This window comes from Miscanthus floridulus, chromosome 12, assembly GCF_019320115.1.
Source record: "Miscanthus floridulus cultivar M001 chromosome 12, ASM1932011v1, whole genome shotgun sequence".
Classification (NCBI taxonomy): Eukaryota; Viridiplantae; Streptophyta; class Magnoliopsida; order Poales; family Poaceae; genus Miscanthus; species Miscanthus floridulus.
Window position 1 is genome coordinate 81,166,617 of NC_089591.1, and position 19,407 is coordinate 81,186,023.

The window sequence follows — 19,407 nt, forward strand, 5'->3', positions numbered from 1 at the left end:
TGAGCGGAGATATCCACATTTCGCGGTAATTATTCCCAGCGACGGATTGATCACGGGAGATGCTCAGTGTCAGGCGGGGGGACAGGACAGCCATAGGTGGCATCGGTTAGAATAAGGTGTTAGGAAGTGAAGATGAATGTTCTCCTGATTCCACGCACTCACCACGCTCACCACCAACTGAAAAATGGATAGTGACGATTCCCTCGGCGCCACGGCGGGTTGCGGGTGGGCTGGATCACGAGCGCTGGAACTGGAAGCAGGAAAGGGCAGACAACAAAGAGAGAAGGATATATAAAGAAGCGCCCCGGACCTATTGTTTTCCTTGCATGGCCGTGAATGCTCTGTTGTTGTTGTCCCCAGCCTACTACCCTCGTTGACACTATGGGTACATCCGAGATCGAGAGGGTGCAAAAGCTTCAAATGGTTCGGGAGATAATGCCTAAAAGGTAGATTTTGTGGACACAAGTTACCCAATTGTTCTGCATGATTCATTCAAACCCACAATTCAGAGCTTTTTTCCACCGCTCTATGGAAAGAGCAAGCGATTAGAGATATATGTTGCCCTTCTATATGCAGGAGGTAGGAGCAGGATATAATGTTCACGTCGTAGACAGTTACATTTTTTAGGGAGAAAAACACTTTTTTCAGAAGGCAACTTCCCACTCCAATTAATCATAATGGAAATACAAGATAATTCCGACATCATTCGGGCCTTGTTCATTTGAGCTCTTCCCGACCGGGGTGAGGGTCCAACCCTCGTGGGTCAACTCGGCCTGCAAAGAATCCCGGCACACGAGAACCGCGTGGGCGGTAGGTAACTCGGCCGACCCTAGCCTTTCCCTGTCACCCCTGCTCGGGAATGAAGCCCAACCTCTGCTAGGGTGGAAGAGATCCTGGCCCGTCGCACACGGGACGAGCACACACGAAGGGGCAGCGGGGGAGTGGTGAAGCGCACGCCAAGCGGTGGCGGCGACACGACACACTAGCAACGCCGATGCGTCACGGACGTGGGACTCCTCTCGGGCGTCGATCTTCTCTGACGTCCGCCTTCTCACTAGTATTGTTCTTTCACCCTCTCTAGTTTTGTCGCATTTAAGGCGTTTGGGGTTCTTGATTTTGGTTCTTGCATCTCTTCTTGGATCTCGTGATTTGAGATGGTGGTGGTGGACGCCGTCGGTGAGGCAGTGTGTCGAGGTGGGCAAATATTACTAAGCAAATGCAGGGTACTCAGTGGCGGAGCCAAAGGAGAGAGGGGGCCAAGACCCCCCAAACCCCTACAATTTCTACAAATTTTTTTAACATGAATAAATTTATGAAAAAACATGCTGCTATTCTTTCCCTCAAAAGTACAAAAAGATAGAACAAGATAGTAGTGTAACATACCCAAGAACCAACGATGAAACAGCAGGAACACCAACCTCCGGCGCCACCACTATGGCCACCAAGACAGCGTGACACGCGTGGATGGCCCAGTACTCATGCCATATTTGGAACCCAAATATGGCTCCGCATATCGGGAGCACGCCAATGAGCCAGGAAGCGAGCTTGGCCTAGGTGCGCTCTGCCACGTGGCCCATCACCACACCATCCTCCTTCATAGTGGCGGCACCATCATTGCGCCCAAGGTAACCCTACACGCATGGATGGTGTACTCAGCCATATTTGGACCCCAAATATGGCTCCACGTGCTAGGAGCATGCCAATGAGCCAGTAAGCGAGCTCGGTCCAGGTGCGCTCCGCCACGTGGCCCATCATCGCGTCATCCTCCTCTACAGTGGTGGCGCTACCATTGCGGCCCACCCTACATACGTGGATGGCCTACTAGTACTCATGTCATATTTAGACCCCAAATATGGCTTCGCATACCAGTAGCACGCCAATGAGCCAGCAAGCGAGCTCGGCCCAGGTGCACACCGCTTTGCCCAAACAAAACTGAGACGACGAGATGGGAAAGAATGGAGTGACCCCAATAGGGCACGTGTTTTTGTGCCGCGGTAACGTTGTTTTGTCTGTAGCAGCATATGCCCTCATATGCATCTGTAGTTGGATGCACAAGTTACCCAATTGTTCCTACATCGTGCATGATTCGTTCAAACCCACAATTCAAAGCTTTTTCCCACCGCTCTATGCTACACAAAGAGGTTAGAGATATATATGCTGCCCTTTTGTAAACAGGAATATGATGTCACGTTGCCGAAAGTTAAATTATCCAAGGAGAAGAACACTTTTTTGACACAAGGCAACCTCCCACTCCCATTAAGCATAACTGAAATACAAGATAGTTCTGACATCATTTAGAGAGCAAGAAGGGGGATACGAGTAGGAGAAGCCTTCTTCTAGACATCAAAAGTGGTCACATTAGAGTATACCACCTACTTTAACTCTAACAATGTCCCCTAAATATAGAGCCCCTACTTAGTATTTGAGGGCTTCTCCTACATTTGATGAACTTCTTTACTTAGCTCCACTCTAGTAGTAGCCTCTAATGACTCCTACTTTTTTGGGACCTACTTGTTAGTCACATTACTCTTATTCTTTTTGTTTGCTCTCCTATTCCACCACTCTCGTCCTCGCCTAGCTGGGCAATGGGTTTGTCGGGAAGGAGGTCGGGGATGAGGACCTCGATGGAGAGGAGCGGGCTTGTCCTTGGTGGTGGCCCGATGGAGGGGGGACCTCAATGGGAGGGGCAGGTTTAGCCTCGATGGTGGCACATTGGAAGGGAATAGGATGGCGACACGAAAGAGAGTTCGTGAGGGAATTTTTCAGGGGTAGAAAGTAGAGAGCTTTATACGCACCCCCTAGCAGTTGGGCTAAGGGGGGAGATTTATGTGGTCTTCGTAAAATAGGGACTCAAGCTGGAGGATATTGGATTAAGTGTTTGTTTCCCTAACAACAACAAAAATAATGTAGAGACTATCTTTAAGGTCACTATTCTCTACTGAAGATACTATTATTTATTACTAGTTTCTAATAAGATAAAGAAACGGAGTAGACATTTTTTAAAAAAGAATTGCATTACTCGCAAGCAGCGACCAACATACAACCGATAGAGCAATAGCAGCGATATCCACTATCAAACGCTAGATGCGAATTGCGAAGGGGAGCTTCCTGTGGAATCAGGGTCTTCAAGCATTGTCTCTAGGCCAGGAAGATTATCCTGACTTCTCTCCAGCATTAGAAGTCCACCAGCATGTACTCAAGCCGATTTCTTCATAATGGCAGTAGCTGTAGCCAACATGATCTGCACACCTTCGACAATCGCCTCTTCCATCTCGCCCGGGAACAGACCTGCCCAAACATTGCATCACAGCGCAAGCATAACATTATTTCATCAGGATTCTTGATGTTTTTTTTCTTCCAAACTAGGCTAGTTATTCTATTGTGAAACACACACTCTAAAGGGCGGATATTGGCCCCGTTCGCTTCGCTGAAAAAATAAGCCAAAATACTGTTCTGGCTGAAAAAATAAGCTGAAAAAGATGGATTATAAGAGAAGCGAACAGGGCCATTACCGTGATTTTCTCTCTTTATTGACAAAGTGTTCAGCTTCTCCGCGCTCCTTCTAGGCTAATAATGGGCTTGAAATTTGAACTGGAATCCTAGCCATCCATCTAGATCATCCCTGGTTTTGGCCCCTCTAGAATCCTGGCCCATCCAACGATTTGTTGGTGCACAACTAGGTGCTTTGTTGATATTATTATTGGCATAGAGCTATCCTTTGTTGGCATACAACTTCTTTGCAAATCAAGGTCTCTTTAAATTAGGTAGGGGCAGTTATTAGTTTGACCAAAATTAGTCTAAATTAGTTAAGGTTGGCTAACTAATTGACTAAGAGTATCTCCAATAGGGACCCCAAAGAAGTGTCCTACTCTACTTTTTAGTACTAGAGCAACAAAAATAAAACATAATCCAACAAGGCCCTAACTCAAGATCCTACTTTACGAAGACTCCCAAATCTTCCCCCTCAACCCTACTATCTAGGGGTGTGTAGGGAGCTCCCTATTGATTCCTAAGCGTCTTTTATTTTCATCCCAACTCTCTCGTGCCGCCACCCGGCTGTCCCGATGCCAACTTGCCAGAGGCACTTGACCTCACTGCCGCTCCCTTCCCCATGTTGTCTTTGGTGCTCTCCCCCTCCTCTCCCGCGCACCCTCAGTCAATTACAACGACTTGGGTGCTCCTTCCCCTCATCTCCCACGCCCCATACCTCAGTCGATTTGAATGACGGTGGATATGGACGAATGGTGGGTGGATCCCATATGCTAATGTCTACTAGAATGGATTCGAGGGCCTTGATTTGAGGATACAGAAGTAGACGCATAAAAAATACCCTTAAGAGTAGAGGGAGCCCTCAAATCAAAAGAAGTCCAAATTTGAGGGCTCGTGTTGGAGATGATCTAATTGGAGGCTTGACCAACAAATTAGCTCACCTATTAGTCCCCCTCTTGGATGAGTAAGGCTAATTTTGATAAAAAAAAATTGATAAAAAACTAGCTAATATTTAGCTAGCTAACATTAGCCTTTGTATCTGAATAGGCCCTTAGAAATGCCCACGGGCCAAGAAAGCCTGATGTCCTTATCTCAAAGGACTCAAGAAAATCAGACACAATGACATCATGGAAGATAGCTTTTTGAAATGCAGAATAATACATGAGTTTTTTAAGAATTAGTTTATTTTTTCATATTTAAAATAAAATAAAAAATATATTCCCGCGTTCCAAGGAAATCAGTTTAATGTGCTGTAATTGTCAAACCAAAAATTACCTTACCCCGCAGCATTCTCAACACTAAATTTAATCCTCACACTTTCACTTTTCTTTTGCGGCACTCATAGTTTAACCTCCCTATCAACATTCTCAAAGATATATTTTAGTGCACTTGAGTTTGTGTTGTTCCCTTACATTTCCCAGTCTGATTTGAAGTGCAAAATCAAATCAATCAAAGAAGATAAAAAGATGTCTCTCTCCCACCAAGTCACCAATCTGAAGCATATGCCATCTCCTCCTCCGAATCCAAAGGCAGTAAATCACATTCGAACAAGTCCACAACTTGGCCCAATGCCACCGAAAAAAAATTCTATGGATACAGTATCCACAGTGCTCCTGTGCATACATACCCATAGATGTTTGCCACGTGTACACACAAATAGATCTAATGGCACGCAGTCAAAGCCGAGCGGAGGAGGCTGCGGGAGCTTTCTCAGGCACACGTTCTTGGGGGTATATGTATACACGCCGGTTGTGGTGGATACAGTTTACATGGAATTTTTTTTCCTAAACATTGACAGGCACTACCAAAATCAGTAGCTTTACCGTGTGTCCAGGTGAATGGTCCTTGTGTAGTTTTGGTAATTGAGTGACAACCTAGGTGGACTAATTGTGTTTATGTAAGATACACATGTGATTAGTCCACAAGTATATATGTGTGAGAAACATATGCCATGAAGGTAAAAATGACTCGGAGATGTTGCAAAGCTCACACATGTGATGATGAAGGAGCTCATTGCAAATGAGACATGACATTGAGTCATGTGATCAAGGTGGAGAAGATCAAGACATGACTTGGCTTGATGGACTGGTTGCAAGCGTGAAGGGCAAGTTGGAGGCTTTGGAGCGATGGACCGTGTGGTGGTGAAGCTTAAGCAAGACTTGACATCGATGGACGAAGGCAACGGTGAAAAGCAAGTGAAGTCAAGATCGATGAACCAATATGATCACATGATGCTATGAAGTGGATCATATCATTGTTGATCGTGTTGGTGCATGTGTTGCATCAACATTGGAGGAGATGGATTGGAATGCGTAAGGCAAAGGTATAACCTAGGGCATTTAATTTCACCGGTCATAGGTATGTAGAGAAGTTTATGATTGGATTTAGGATAGATGGCCGTACTATCAAGAGGGGCAAACTTGTTTGCATATCGGTCATCTAGTGCCACTCGAGTGATCTAACTTTACATCGTCTCTAGGATTGAGTGGCGTGGCAAGTTGAGTGGCTAATCCTTTGAAAAATGATTGTGAAAATGCTAACACACATACACATGGTGGTGTACACTTGGTGGTATTGGCACATTTACAAAGTAGATGAAGTTGGAGTTGATGTGGATCAACTCGGCGATGGAATGGAGGCGAGAAAGGTTCGAAGCTCCACCGGCGGAGTGCGAACAGTCTAACGGTGTCATCGGCGTCCTATATAGAAAAGATAGGGTCTCACAGAGTGGACTAGACGCTGGTCACGTGGTGACCGGATGTTGGGGTCCTACGTCCGGTCAGTGGCAGTAGAGAGCGCGTAGGCATCGGTCTTCGACCGAACGTTGGCGCTGAAAGTGACCGGATGCTGGCAGGGTGCGTCTGGTCAGGCTGACGTACGGTGATGTAGACGACGCAGAGAAGTTGGAGAAGGATCGGACGCTGGTGCTGCGTCCGATCATAACTGACCAGATGTGTCCGGTCATGACTAGATGCTTACTAGAAACGACCGAACGCTGGTGTTGGTGCGTCCGGTCACTTTGAGCAGCTACGTCCGGTCATCACTTGACCGTTGAGATCAAGCGACTGAGGTTGAATGGAGGCGACACGTGGCGAGCATCCATTGACAGGATGCTGACATCCTGTGTCCGATCGATCTGACCGGCGCGTCTGGTCAACCTAAAAAACGTCCAGTGAAGGGGTAACGGCTAGTTTAGCCCATGGGGCTATAAATAGAAGGTGGTCTCGGCTATGGCTTGAGTTGAGCACCTCGGGGGATTTTGTGTTCATGCTTGGGATCCCTCCATCTCACATATGCTTGATAGTGATCATCCGATTGTGTGAGAGAGCGATTATAGTGTGATTGCATCGTGAGGTTGCATCGAGTGGCACTAGGTGATCGAGTTGCAAGCTGGTGGTGCTTGTTGCTCTTGGAGGCTGCCACCTCCTAAACGGCTTGGTGGTGGTCTCCGTCGAAGCCCACAAGAAGCTTGTACGGTGCTCTGAAGAAGAGCTTTGTGAAGGGCATTGTGCTCGCCCCGTGGGAGCTGCGAAGAGCAACTCTAGTTGAGCGTGTCGTTGAGCTACCCTCACTTTCGGGGTAGGTTCTTGTGGTGCCCGACGTGCGGGCTTGGCAGGTGATACTAATTAGCCACCGAACCACCTAGTGATTAGTCGACACAACAGGGACGTAGCGTATTGGCAAGCACGTGGACCTCGAGAGAAAATCATCGTGTCAACCTTGTTCTTCCCGTTGGTTTATAATCCCTTTACACAAACTTGTGATTACTTTTATATAAATTGTGCTTGTGTAGTTGCTCTTGTAATTAGTTAACTTGTGTAGCTCTCTAGTTACTTTCTTGCTTGTGGAGCATAAAAGCAGCTCCCTTACGTGGCTAATTTGGTTTGTGTAATCTTGTTAGTCACATTGCTTAGTTTGTGGAGCTAAGTATTTGCGCTATCTAATTTGGCATTGGTTGCTTTGTTATTGAGCATTGCTAGTGAGCTTAGTTGGCTTTGTGCTTTTGCTTACTAGCATGTGTAGGAGCTCCCTCATTGTTTGAAGTACTAGTGGTATAGGTTTGTGTGACCTTGCTCCTAGAATTAGTTAGGTGAGCTCTAGCTAGCCTGGCACCTTTGTTGCTTAATTAGGATCTTAGCGAGGTGCTAGAGAACATAGATAGAGGGGTGTAGTCTTGGCTATACCGATAGTTTTAATTCTGCATTTGTCTCGATTAGCCGGCGCGATTAAGTTTTAGAAATGACTATTCACCCCCCTCTAGTCGCCATCTCGACCCTACACCAGAGCACACGACGAAGCCTAAAAAACACTCGACAAAGACTTTACCGAGTGTTACACTCGGCAAACGGCACTTGGCGAACAAAAACTCGGTAAAGCTGTCTTTGCCGAGTGTTTTTTGTCGAACACTCAGCAAACACTTCGCCGAGTGCTAAACCGACACTCGGTAAAGAATTTTTGAAAAATATTAAAAAAAATCGTAGGGGTGGGGGAGCTCACCGTAGGAGCCCGCGCATTGCCGCCCTCGATGCGGAAGCTCCTCGCGGCCCCTCCCCGCCAACGACGACGCCGAGGATGGGACCCGCCACCGTAGCCACCACCAGCGCCATAGCCTCCCCCGCGAGATCCGGCACTGATGCACCTCCGAGGAGCTCCCCATCCCCGCCTCTGGCGACACCGGGCCCCAACGCCGCGGCCTCCTTCTCTAGCAGCGGCGACATCGAGCCCGCCCCTCCCCACCAACGACGACGCCGAGGACGGGACCCACCACCGCGGCTACCACCGGCGCCATGGCCTCCCCCGCGAGATCCGGCACTGATGCGCCTCCGGGGAGCTCCCCATCCCCGCCTCTGGCGACGCAGGGCCCAACGTCGCGGCCTCCTTCTCCAGCAACGGCGGCATCGAGCCCGCCCCTGGATCCGGCGAGGAGAACTCCCCGAAGCTGTCGCCCCTGGCTCGTCTCTCTCCCCCTTCGCTGCTCCATGGGCACCGGCCTCTCCCGCAGCAGTGACCTGTCCACCTTCGTGGAGGACAAGGGGAAGGTGGTCATCGTCCTAGGCTGCGCCAGGCGTCGTCGTCGTCCGCGGCGTGATGAGGGGAGATTCATGGTGGATGCCCGCCGCCAGCCACCACCGCGTGCCAGTCGCGTCCACTCCCCGCAGAGGACCACGGTGCAGGCGCCTCGCACCCGGCAAGGCGCGCCCAGATCCTCCACGCACTGACTGGGAGGGAGGGGCCGGGAGAGGGAGGGAGGGGAGGGGCGACAGCGAGGTGCGTTTGTGCGTGGGGTAGCGGCGGGGTGCGTGAGTTATATAGTATAGGAGCTTTGCCGAGTGTCCTAGATCTGACACTCGGCAAACTTATTTCTTTGTCGAGTGTTTTTTTTAGCACTTGACAAAGAGTTTGTTTACCGAGTATAATTATTTTACTGAATATTTTTTCGCAGCACTCGTCAAAAAAACTCATTTGCCGAGTGTAAAAAAAAAAAAACACTCCACAGACATACGAACACTCGCCAAACAGCCGGTTTCCGGTAGCGAGGAGGCATCACGAGGACACGATCACACGAGGGGCCGGGTGCGCGCGGTGTCCACGTGGCGTCCCCCGGCACGGCAGAATCCGATGGCGCGCGCTCGCCATTGGCCAGCGCGCTATCCATCCTACCGCCACCGAGATTTCCCGCGGGCGGATCTTGTGGCTGCCCCGCGCCGCGGCGCCGCTATTAATTAATATCTGACGTCCTGTTGCTGCTCCCTCCAACGGACTGATCAGTGACCACTAAAGCTAACCACACCAAACCCCGGCCATGGCGCTCGCGTCCACCTCCGCCACCGCGCCCGCTGCCGTGCTCAAGACCCCGTCGTTCCTCGGGGCCAGGCGCGCGCTCGCCAATGCCGCCGCCGCCAAGCCCGCGCCGCGCCGCGCGCTCGTTGTCGTCGCCGCGGTCGCCCCCAAGAAGTCGTGGATCCCCGCCTTCAAGAGCGACGCCGAGTTCATCAACCCGCCCTGGCTCGACGGCTCGTAAGTCATTTCGCTGTCTTTTCTTATATGCTAACTAAACTGAGATGAGGAGATGGGGAGCTCGGACAGTCGAACTGACAATGACGCCGCCGCGCCGCGACTTTGCAGGCTCCCCGGCGACTTCGGGTTCGACCCGCTGGGTCTGGGCAAGGACCCGGCGTTCCTCAAGTGGTACCGGGAGGCGGAGCTGATCCACGGGCGGTGGGCGATGGCGGCCGTGCTGGGCATCTTCGTGGGGCAGGCGTGGAGCGGCATCCCGTGGTTCGAGGCCGGCGCCGACCCGGGCGCCATCGCGCCCTTCTCCTTCGGCTCGCTGCTGGGCACGCAGCTGCTGCTCATGGGGTGGGTGGAGTCCAAGCGGTGGGTGGACTTCTTCAACCCGGACTCGCAGTCCGTCGAGTGGGCCACGCCCTGGTCCCGCACCGCCGAGAACTTCGCCAACTTCACCGGCGAGCAAGGGTACCCCGGCGGCAAGTTCTTCGACCCTCTCGGCCTCGCCGGCATCGTCAAGGACGGCGTCTACATCCCCGACGTGGACAAGCTCGAGCGGCTCAAGCTCGCCGAGATCAAGCACGCCCGCCTCGCCATGCTCGCCATGCTCATCTTCTACTTTGAGGCCGGACAGGGCAAGACGCCGCTCGGCGCGCTCGGCCTATGATTTGCTTGCTGCCGGCGACGACCGTGTCGTGTCATCGTGTGTACTTGTACTCATCGATCGATCGAATCGACCGAGATAGTTCTCGATTGCGAGCGTGGCGTGGGTGAGGGAGGTACGGCTGCATCGGATCAGACGCATGCAACAACAATGGTCAATGGATCAAGCTTGCCTTGCTTGCTTGCATGGGATTGATTGAATATTTGGATTGGAGGTTCAAAGAAGAGCGTAGCAGCAATGTACTGTCTGTGTTCGTGACTTCTTTTGGGTAGCGTGCGTGAACAAAATGAGGAGTTCTCTGTTTTTTCCCCTCTTCCGTGTATGTACCATGTAATGTATAGTTTGTGAATGCTAGTCTTGGCTTATGCTCCTAGGATTTATCGTTGACTTTTGGGAGGATAAATCTATCTTCAACACTATGCCTCGGCAGAGTTATCTCTTGGGGAGATGATCCAACTCATTTGTCTAGGTTAATTGTTATAGCGTGCGTTATTGATTTGGAGTATGTCCCTTATTTCTTAGTCCTCGCTGAGGATGAAGACTTATGAATCCAGGGCCAATCCTAGACTATTTTGTGTGAGATATTGCATAGTGCTCTCCTAGGTGCGCCTGCCGGCAGATGAAGACCTTGTCCTTGGATCTTCACCGTGAAGTCCACATGATTTCTTCGGCTTTGGCCAGCCGGGGCATGAGCCTTTTGGTCAACAGCAATTTCTCATCCTAATGGCATGGGAAAAAAAAATCCTCAATTATCACCGTCGTTTAAATTTGCTCCTGATCTACAAAACCATTTTTAACTCATCTTTACATTTAAAACCTTTTGTTTTTGCATCTTGGGTGTTTTTTATAGTGCCTTTTACTGATGTGGTGCCACGATAGAAGTTGGTAAGTCAGGCTAAGTTGAAAGTTGAAAGACCATGAAAGTAAATCAGAATAAAAATATTTTTTTATAAAAAATCATAGAAATCATAAAATAAAATTTTAAAAAATATCTAAATATTTTTACATGAAAAAATAATGCAACTAAAAATCCTAAAACTTGGTTTAATAGTAAATTTATTTTATCTCAAAAAATTAGGAAACTAGTTTTAGTTTTTTAAAATCATCCTCTATCTTATGGTGCCTAGCCTGGAAATCCTAGGTATGTAGGTGGGTAGAAGAATTGTTGGTAAAAAAACGCCTGGCATGTGTTGTCCGTTCCTTTAGATTCAATGGGTGACCATAAGGGCATAAGTGGCCCATCCTTAGATTGACATGCACCGTTAGTTTTAAAGAAAAAAACTATCCAAAGGCCCTAATATGATATGAGTAAAAAAATTTAGGTGACCATTATTTTTAATTCTTTAGCTCTATATACTATAGATAGATAAAATCTCTAGAGGACAACTTCCTCTCCTTATATGACATGACATGAAAGTGCTCTTCTAATTTTCCAAAAAAAAAGGAAGTGTGAACAAATGATAATCCTATTGCTGAGGTCAGGGGCGGGCACAGGCCTAGGGACACTAGGGCATGGCCCTGTCGTGGCCCAAGTAGAGCCCAGGAATAAACTCCAAGTAATTCTTGGCCCAAGAGCCCAGCAAGGCAGCAACGGCAACAAAGGCATTTTGCATCGACGGAAACGGAACGCGTCCCGTCGGGTCGGGCCAGCGAAGACCAGTAGGCCGCGTTATGCAGTCTTTTGACCTGATCGACCCATCGCCGCCGACGAATCTCTCGCCCGCACGGCCCGTTTGTGCTCTCACAGAAGAAAAACGTCATTGCTCCTCTCTCGGTCTCGGCTCTCCCAGTTCCCCACCCTGGTTTCCTTTCCTGGTGAAGCTTCGAGAGGGTAGGGAGGCAAACCAAATTCGCTTCTTCTTCTCATCTCAGGTAGCAGTCGCGCGATGAATCCTGGGGCGTCCAGATAAAACCCCCCTGGATTAACCCTAATTCCTCGATCGGTTTCTCTGCGGGGATACGCTTTTCACCGAGTCCTTCTGGTGCTGGGCGTGCTCGTGTGCAGGTTGAAAGGTTGGACTCCATGGCGGCGGCGCTCGCGGTGACGGACGAGGTGGCGCTGCCGATCCGGGCGGTGGGGGATCTGGCGGCCGCCGCTGAGGTCTCGCGGGAGGAGGTCGCCGTCATCACCCAGTGCGCGGCGCTCGGTGAGCTAGCTAGCTTCGCCCCCGTCTTGCCCTCTCTTCATTTTGTTCCTCATCCTATGCTCGATCGTCGGCGATGAAGGGCGAGTTCGTGCGTGCGTGTGTGGATGCAAGAACCCGTCAATTCGTGTTGTTTTTTTTTTGCTTCTTGCATGCATGCTTCAATTAGCGAGCCTTCTGGTGTGGTTTCGTCGAATGGGCTCCTGTCTTTTTACAATCAAATTTGGAGTAGACATTTGGTTCTTAGGGTTTCGTTCTTTAATTCGGGAATTAGTTCATCAAACCATTCTCCTGGGATCGGTAGTAGCCCATGGAGTAGTTCCAGGTATCTTTCCCCCTTGATTTTTGTATGCCCAAAAAATGATAGAAGACGATAGGAACTGCACAAACACTGCTCCCTGTTTGTGATCCAGTGCAAGCAATGTATACTTGCTCGAATTTTATTGACATGGTACGCTTGAGCTAACCTTGCTGTAGTTTCCTTTCAGCTCTCGGGACCAAACCTTATGTTCCTGGGACTTCCTAAACACCTGCTATTGGATAAAAGAAAACAATGTGTTGCTGTGTTATGTTTTTTTTAACTTCCGATGCCTGTGCCTCAAACTGTATAGATTAGCAGGGTGCCTATCATGGGCTAAACCTTATGCTTTAGTGAATCGTTGTTGTTGTAGTAGTTTTAGTTCACGATTACAGAATTTTTTTATTATTACTTGAGCTGCACATGCTGAAGGAAGAAGAAGAATAACTGAGTACCTGGTTGAACTGAATTGACCTATGGTAACTGGCACCTGAGTCGAGACTAGAGTTCAGAAACAAGTGCTTTCTAGAATGGACCTTATCCTTCATATCTTTAAACTCTTAATCTTTAGACTTCAGTGATGCTTCTTTCTCAAGAAGCAGCTTCATAAGGTCCACCTTTGATAGGTCTAGGTCTTGTGAATCTGAATCAGAAAATGCACCTTTGATAGGTCTAGGTCTTGTGAATCTGAATCAGAAAATGCAGCTCGTTTAGTAGTTCTCCTCTTCCTGTTAGACTTGGATACAGAATCATGTGAACCTGCTTCCTGTTCCTTCTCGGTTCTTGGCATATTATTGGCTTCGCTTGAAGCTTCAGTACTCGCTCCAACTCTTTTATTAACCCCATCATCTGTGTGTTTGTTTGTCTCCTTATCATCTTGTTGGGGGGACTAAAGTTGAAAACCTAAACCTCTGAAATGCAGATGTCGAGTATGGAGCCACCTGATTCAACAAAGGAATGACCTGCTTGTAAAACAACTATGTGATAAGGTTATTATAACAATAAATAAAAAAACAGAAAAATTAAACGGGCAAACGAAACTAGGTATTCATCAGACACTGAAAACACAAACCCACGCAGGTGCTATCCATGTCTACCTATATGATATGTAAAGTGTGAACGGAGAACCCGAGAATGCTTCCCCAATTTATTCAAATGATATCTAAAACCCACATCAAAATTTCATGATCAAAGTGAATTGCTCTACACACTAATCTTCCTATCGCTATTTCACACGCAATGGAAAAAATATGAGGTAAAAGAAGAGGAAGATATTTTCCAGACCAGCCAGAGATGAAAGTTAGGATTATACTTTGGAAAAGGAACACAAAAATTTAGCATTTTAGCCATGGGTTCACCGTCTGAATTTAAATTTAGTGGATCAGTAATATATGCTTCCTGACTATATAGCTCGTGTGTGTTTTTATGGATAAGCCGAGTGCTAGTATTTCTGATTTTGGGAGCCTATATTAGACACTTAATAATGTTTGATTTTGATTTGTGTTTGCCTTTGCTATGCCATGTCCTCCTTGTGTCCACTTCGGTGTATTATCACAAAACTGTAACCAAACTATTGTTCTGGCATGCAACAGGTGGAAAGTTGCCTTTTGAGGATGCATCAGTTGGTGCGGTTCTTGCAGTCATTAAAAACGTGGAAAGCTTGAGGGAGCAATTGGTTTCTGAAATCAGTCGGGTGCTGAAAGCTGGTGGAAGAGTATTGGTGCAGGGCCCTGCACCCTCATCCAGTCAGAAGGTAACTTATCAGAATTTGTCTTCCTTACCTCGTTTCTCTTGCACTGTTAATATAAAGTGCCTAATTTTTATGATTGTCTCTGTTAGCCAAACGCTGATATTGAGCGCAAGTTACTGATGGGAGGATTTGCTGAAGTGCAATCTTCTGCTGCAAACTCGCAGGATAGCGTGCAATCTGTTACAGTGAGTGGTCTAAGTTCATGTGTAATAATATGTTAATATTGCTTGTGCAGGCTTTAGTTTTGGTGCTAATTTGAACCACTTGTAGGTTAAGGCAAAGAAGGCTAGCTGGAGCGTGGGCTCTTCTTTTCCCCTCAAGAAAGCAACGAAAGCAACGAGGGCCCTTCCCAAGATTCAAATTGATGATGACTCTGATCTGATTGATGAAGACAGCCTCTTGACTGAAGAGGATCTGAAGAAACCACAACTTCCAGTTGGTACAGTAACAAACCCTATCAACTTAGTTCAACTTTGTAAGAAATAGCCAATTTAGGTTTGGATCCTAAACAGTTAACTGATGTTTCACCAGTTGGGGATTGTGAAGTGGGGGCTGCAAAGAAGGCGTGCAAGAACTGTACTTGTGGCAGGGCTGAGGCTGAGGCTGAGGAGAAGGTTGGGAAGCTTGAGCTCACTGCAGAGCAGATCAATAATCCTCAGTCGGCTTGTGGCAGTGTAAGTATTGCTATAGAATTAGAGTGGCACTTGTGCTCTTTCGTGAAACTCCATGTTCTGGCATACGTTCACTCAGGTTGCTTACCGTGGCTGGTGATCTCTGTAAATGATTCTTGCAGTGTGGGTTGGGTGATGCCTTTCGATGTGGAACCTGTCCCTACAGAGGTCTTCCACCATTCAAGCCCGGCGAGAAGGTAACAGTCTTACCATCTGCATTCTCCTCCCTTGAACTATAATTCTTGAGGAGATCAAATATGTCGATTGCAGTCTGGATTCTGATACGCGTATGCTTACTGCTGCTTCTCCAATTATCAGGTTTCCTTGTCTGGCAACTTCCTTGCTGCTGACATATGATGGCATCATCAGATACAAGTGAACATCGGCAAAACGAGGAGATAGGAATACCATCTGTCAATTTGCATCGTTCGTTTGGATGCTACGTTGTTTGTTGAGTTCGAGTGATGCTCACCGGAAGAACTGCATTTTAAATAGCTTCTGTTAGCCAATGCGAGCTCGGTGTGACTTGTCTTTCGGATAATATACTCGTGCCGATTGTTTGATACTACCAAACGGTGATATCCTACCTATTTTTTCTCAAGCTGGCCAAGCACGCCTCTACACAAACACAAGTGTGCAAGTGTTTTCAGATTTTGTAACCTTGGCTGTTGAGAGCACTGCTCATCCATCGCAGGCCAGTAATGATTGACATTCATTTCGTGTCGTGGTGATTTTTTTTTTAACTATAACCAAGTACAACAATGACCAATTTAATATATAATAAGCTAACTATATTATAACTAAGGTATAAGCTAAGGTGGGATAAGTGTTATAACCAAGGTATAGTAATAAGAATAATAATTTTAACTAATGATCAGTGTATGCCGAACTGTAACTTAGGTATAACGAGAATATCTTTGTTATTCTAAAAAAAGTTCGTCCATTTGGCATTGGAAAAAGGACTGTGCCCTTCTAGTAAATAGTTCAAACTATTTTATTGAGTGTTCTATATCAGATAAATTCTACATTAGCTATTTCCCGTTTAAAGCATTTCGAGACTAATACTAATGTAGTTGTAGAAAGAGTACCTCTTTTCGCCCGAACTGTAACTTAGGTATAACAAGAATATCTTTGTTATTCTAAAAAAAGAATATCTTTGTTTGAGTTATACAGAGGATCAATGATCTATGCAAATCAAACTTTTGTATCGTGCAACCGAAGAATAGTGATATGGTGGTGTGGCGTTCACTACTTAACATTTTTTTAGCATGAAACAGCAGGAGCTTTGCTTTTGCACTAAGTAGAGGTGAAAAGGAAAAGGTACAACAGGGTTACACGCTGAATAAACATTTCCCAGCTAACAGAGAGAGGGAATAGGGAGAAGCTAGAAAAACTACAATTGCAGTATGCACTACTCTTACACATGGTTGTAGTGGTTGAAGCTAGAATACCTTCAGGCGATCTACGGAAGTACAGAACAAGTGTCAACATGTCGAAGTACGGAGAAGTGTCAACATGCCAAACCTGACATTGTTGTTGACAAACCTTTGAGCGGTGGGATATTTATCGTGCATGTTTAGTGATGCAGGGTCTATTTACTTGGGCTGTTGTTTTTGAGCTTTACTCAAAAGCTGACTTTTGACTTTGGACTGCTGGCTTTTGTTATGGGAAAATTGGCTGAGTACCATTAAAAGATGTCAACTTTAGCAATCTATCATTAAAAGATCACCTCTTTGCAATCTAGCACCGACAGGTCACCACGTTATTGGTTTCTACCATTCCGTGACCTTTGCTAACGTTCCGTGCATCTCCGTTAATCGAGTCGTCTTCTTCCGAAGCTCTTCCCTCGTCTAACTCAACCTCGCAGCTCCTAGCCTCGCACTCGACGCGGTCGAGGGTCGTCGAGGACTTGGAGAGCGCGAGGCCCACCCGGCGCGGTGCCCCTGTAGTCGAGCTCGGCCACAACCCCACCAGAGAACAACGGCGGCAGCGTGCCCAGCACTGCCCCGTGTGCTTGCCAAACTCAATCACGCGGTCCCTCACCGGCCGAGATGACGGCGCCGGCGGAGGTGTGGGCGCCGGTCCCGCTCTCGGTGGCCTGGCGCGGCACCAGCACCGGCGCGCGCGAGGATGGGTGGCGGAGACGGGGGCGCCGGTACCTTCACATCGGCTGCTCACACACCGCCGCCGCCTCGCCGTCGCCATGGTTGGATCCGGCAAGGTGTGTTGCCACCAGCGCTGTTTAACCACCCATGTTTTATCTTCCCATGTGGTTTCTACGCTCATGCTCCCGCTTGACTCTGCTTTGCAGTTCTTCGTCGGAGACTCAGAGGCAACTGGCGTTGTTGACGTCGTCCTTGCGCGGAGCAAGTGGTCGGCCGGGCTCCTGCCAACCCTGTCGAACCTCTTGGACATGGAGAAGCTCCTGAGCGAGTTGAGGTTCCTGGGCGCGTCCACCTCCAACGTGAAGACGGCGCGAACGGGGCGGTGGTCCGACAGCAGGGACTCGCAGCGGCAATACTGGGTCTGCCTGAGCCCTGCGCCGCGTCACAGGATGCGGTCGCACCACATTAGTGCGCGCCGCTTGTTACGGACGCTGTGGCCCCCGGCGCCGATGGCGTAGCCATAGTAGGCGTCAGAGTTGGGTAGTACTTGTAGGTCGAGGAGAAGGTGATGGGCCCCTCGCTCCTGCCCTAGAACGCGCCGCCGCGGCACACCTCGGCGCACAGCTGGTCGTTCTCCAGCAGTGTCTTCCAGTCCTGGCGCTCCACCAGCAGCCTCGCCGCGCTCTCCAAGTCCTCGAGGACCCCGTTTACGTCGACCGCGTCGACCGGGAGCTACGAGGTTGAGTTACACGAGGGAAGACATTCCGAAGAAGACCCGAAGAATGGAGATACACGGAACGTTAGCAAAGGTCACGGAAGTGGTAGAAACCAATAACGTGGTGATCTTTCGATGCTAGATAGCAAAGAGGTGATCTTTTAATGGTACATTACTAAAGTTGACATCTTTTAATGGTATCTAGCCAATTTTCCCTTTTGCTATTAACATTTGTAATAAATTTCAACTTCTCATCACATAAAAAGCCAGAAAAACTCCTCTCAACGTACTTTACAGGTTTATTTTCTTTAGAAATCAGTTTTCTATCTTTGCAAAAGCCAGCTCAGCTCAACAACTGAGCTATTTGTTTCAATGGCAAAAGCCAACAGAGCTAAAACAAACCGGCTCTTGGAATTGGTGCATTATGTTTGTATCAGATAAACGAACAATAAATCCTTATTTATGGTCTGAATTATGTGATGGTAGAACACTAGTGCCGATTGACTTGTCCAATGTCAAACCATGAAAATAACATTTGAGGACACTATCTAATCACTTTCATTTTTAACGAATATATACACATTTGTACAGTAGGATGATGTAATATGTATCAATTGATTCTCTTTAAAGGCATCGCTTGGACAAATCACCACTATATATACATATGATTGTTGTCCTGTTATAATGCACCGACACAAACCTATTCTAGTAAGAATAGACCAAAGTGAAGTTTTCCTTGAGCCGAGTTCATGCTCTCAGGGGGCACCATGGACGTGTTTGATATCCTGACCGCGGCTGGCACGGCCGGCTGGCCTGGCTGTGTCCAGCTGAAGCCCGGCTCTCATGGTGCAACACCACTTGTTTGATTCTATGTTCCTACTGAGCCAGGCCGGGTTGAGATTGTGTTTGGTAGGGTGTACAGACGGATAGAATCACCTTGCATCAGGAAAATGGTGACCTTACCCCTCTCTTTCTCTTGTTGACATTCCATCGAGCACCTGCTAGACGGCGGCGACACCCTGCGTCCATGCCCAGCTTGAGCACCAGCAGCACCTCCCCCGCCGGGACTGTCCGCCCATGGCCGGACGCGCGACTGATGGCCATCCTTGGGGGACGCCTGCGGGACGCCGCGCGGCTGCAGGCCATCCTCGCAGGCCTCCTGCCACTTTGTGACCACACATATAACAGTGACTCTTTTAGAAAAGAGGACTAAAGAAACTTACAGCCTGTTCGTTTGGCTGTGGCGTATCGTAAACGATCGTAAATTTTTAATTGGAATAGTATTTTTCTCTTATACAAACCAGCTAGCAGTACTTCTTCACGAATCAGCAACGATACGAACCAGCCAACCGAACATACTGTTACTTTTTTTTTCATTTGAGCATCACTTGCGCGTCTTCGTGACAGAGAAATCTTCTCGGAGGAAAAGCTGGGCATCGCTGGAGGTGTTTTTTATAAATTTTATACTAGTCAGTACCCTCAGGACCTTTAGTGCACGATTTAATAAGTTTAAGGAGTTAAATTTCGATTTTAAAGAATTTATAGAATTAAGTGGTACGGAG

General features: G+C 47.9%; 2 protein-coding genes across 2 annotated transcripts; both read left to right on the top strand.

Annotated features, from left to right (window-relative positions):
• Positions 1 to 9,226: 9,226 nt before the first annotated feature.
• On the top strand, positions 9,227 to 10,540 carry LOC136497963 (chlorophyll a-b binding protein CP24 10B, chloroplastic-like). Its single transcript, XM_066493871.1, has 2 exons — positions 9,227 to 9,507; positions 9,616 to 10,540. Exons 1-2 carry the CDS (start codon positions 9,293 to 9,295, stop codon positions 10,163 to 10,165), a joined length of 765 nt encoding a protein of 254 aa, XP_066349968.1. The 5' UTR covers positions 9,227 to 9,292; the 3' UTR covers positions 10,166 to 10,540.
• A 1,278-nt stretch (positions 10,541 to 11,818) lies between these two features.
• On the top strand, positions 11,819 to 15,743 carry LOC136496679 (anamorsin homolog). The gene is made up of 8 exons (XM_066492414.1): positions 11,819 to 12,034; positions 12,168 to 12,309; positions 14,197 to 14,357; positions 14,444 to 14,539; positions 14,625 to 14,793; positions 14,886 to 15,028; positions 15,148 to 15,222; positions 15,344 to 15,743. The coding sequence occupies exons 1-8, from the start codon at positions 11,834 to 11,836 to the stop codon at positions 15,380 to 15,382; spliced, it is 1,026 nt and encodes a 341-aa protein (XP_066348511.1). The 5' UTR covers positions 11,819 to 11,833; the 3' UTR covers positions 15,383 to 15,743.
• The last annotated feature ends 3,664 nt before the right edge of the window (positions 15,744 to 19,407 follow it).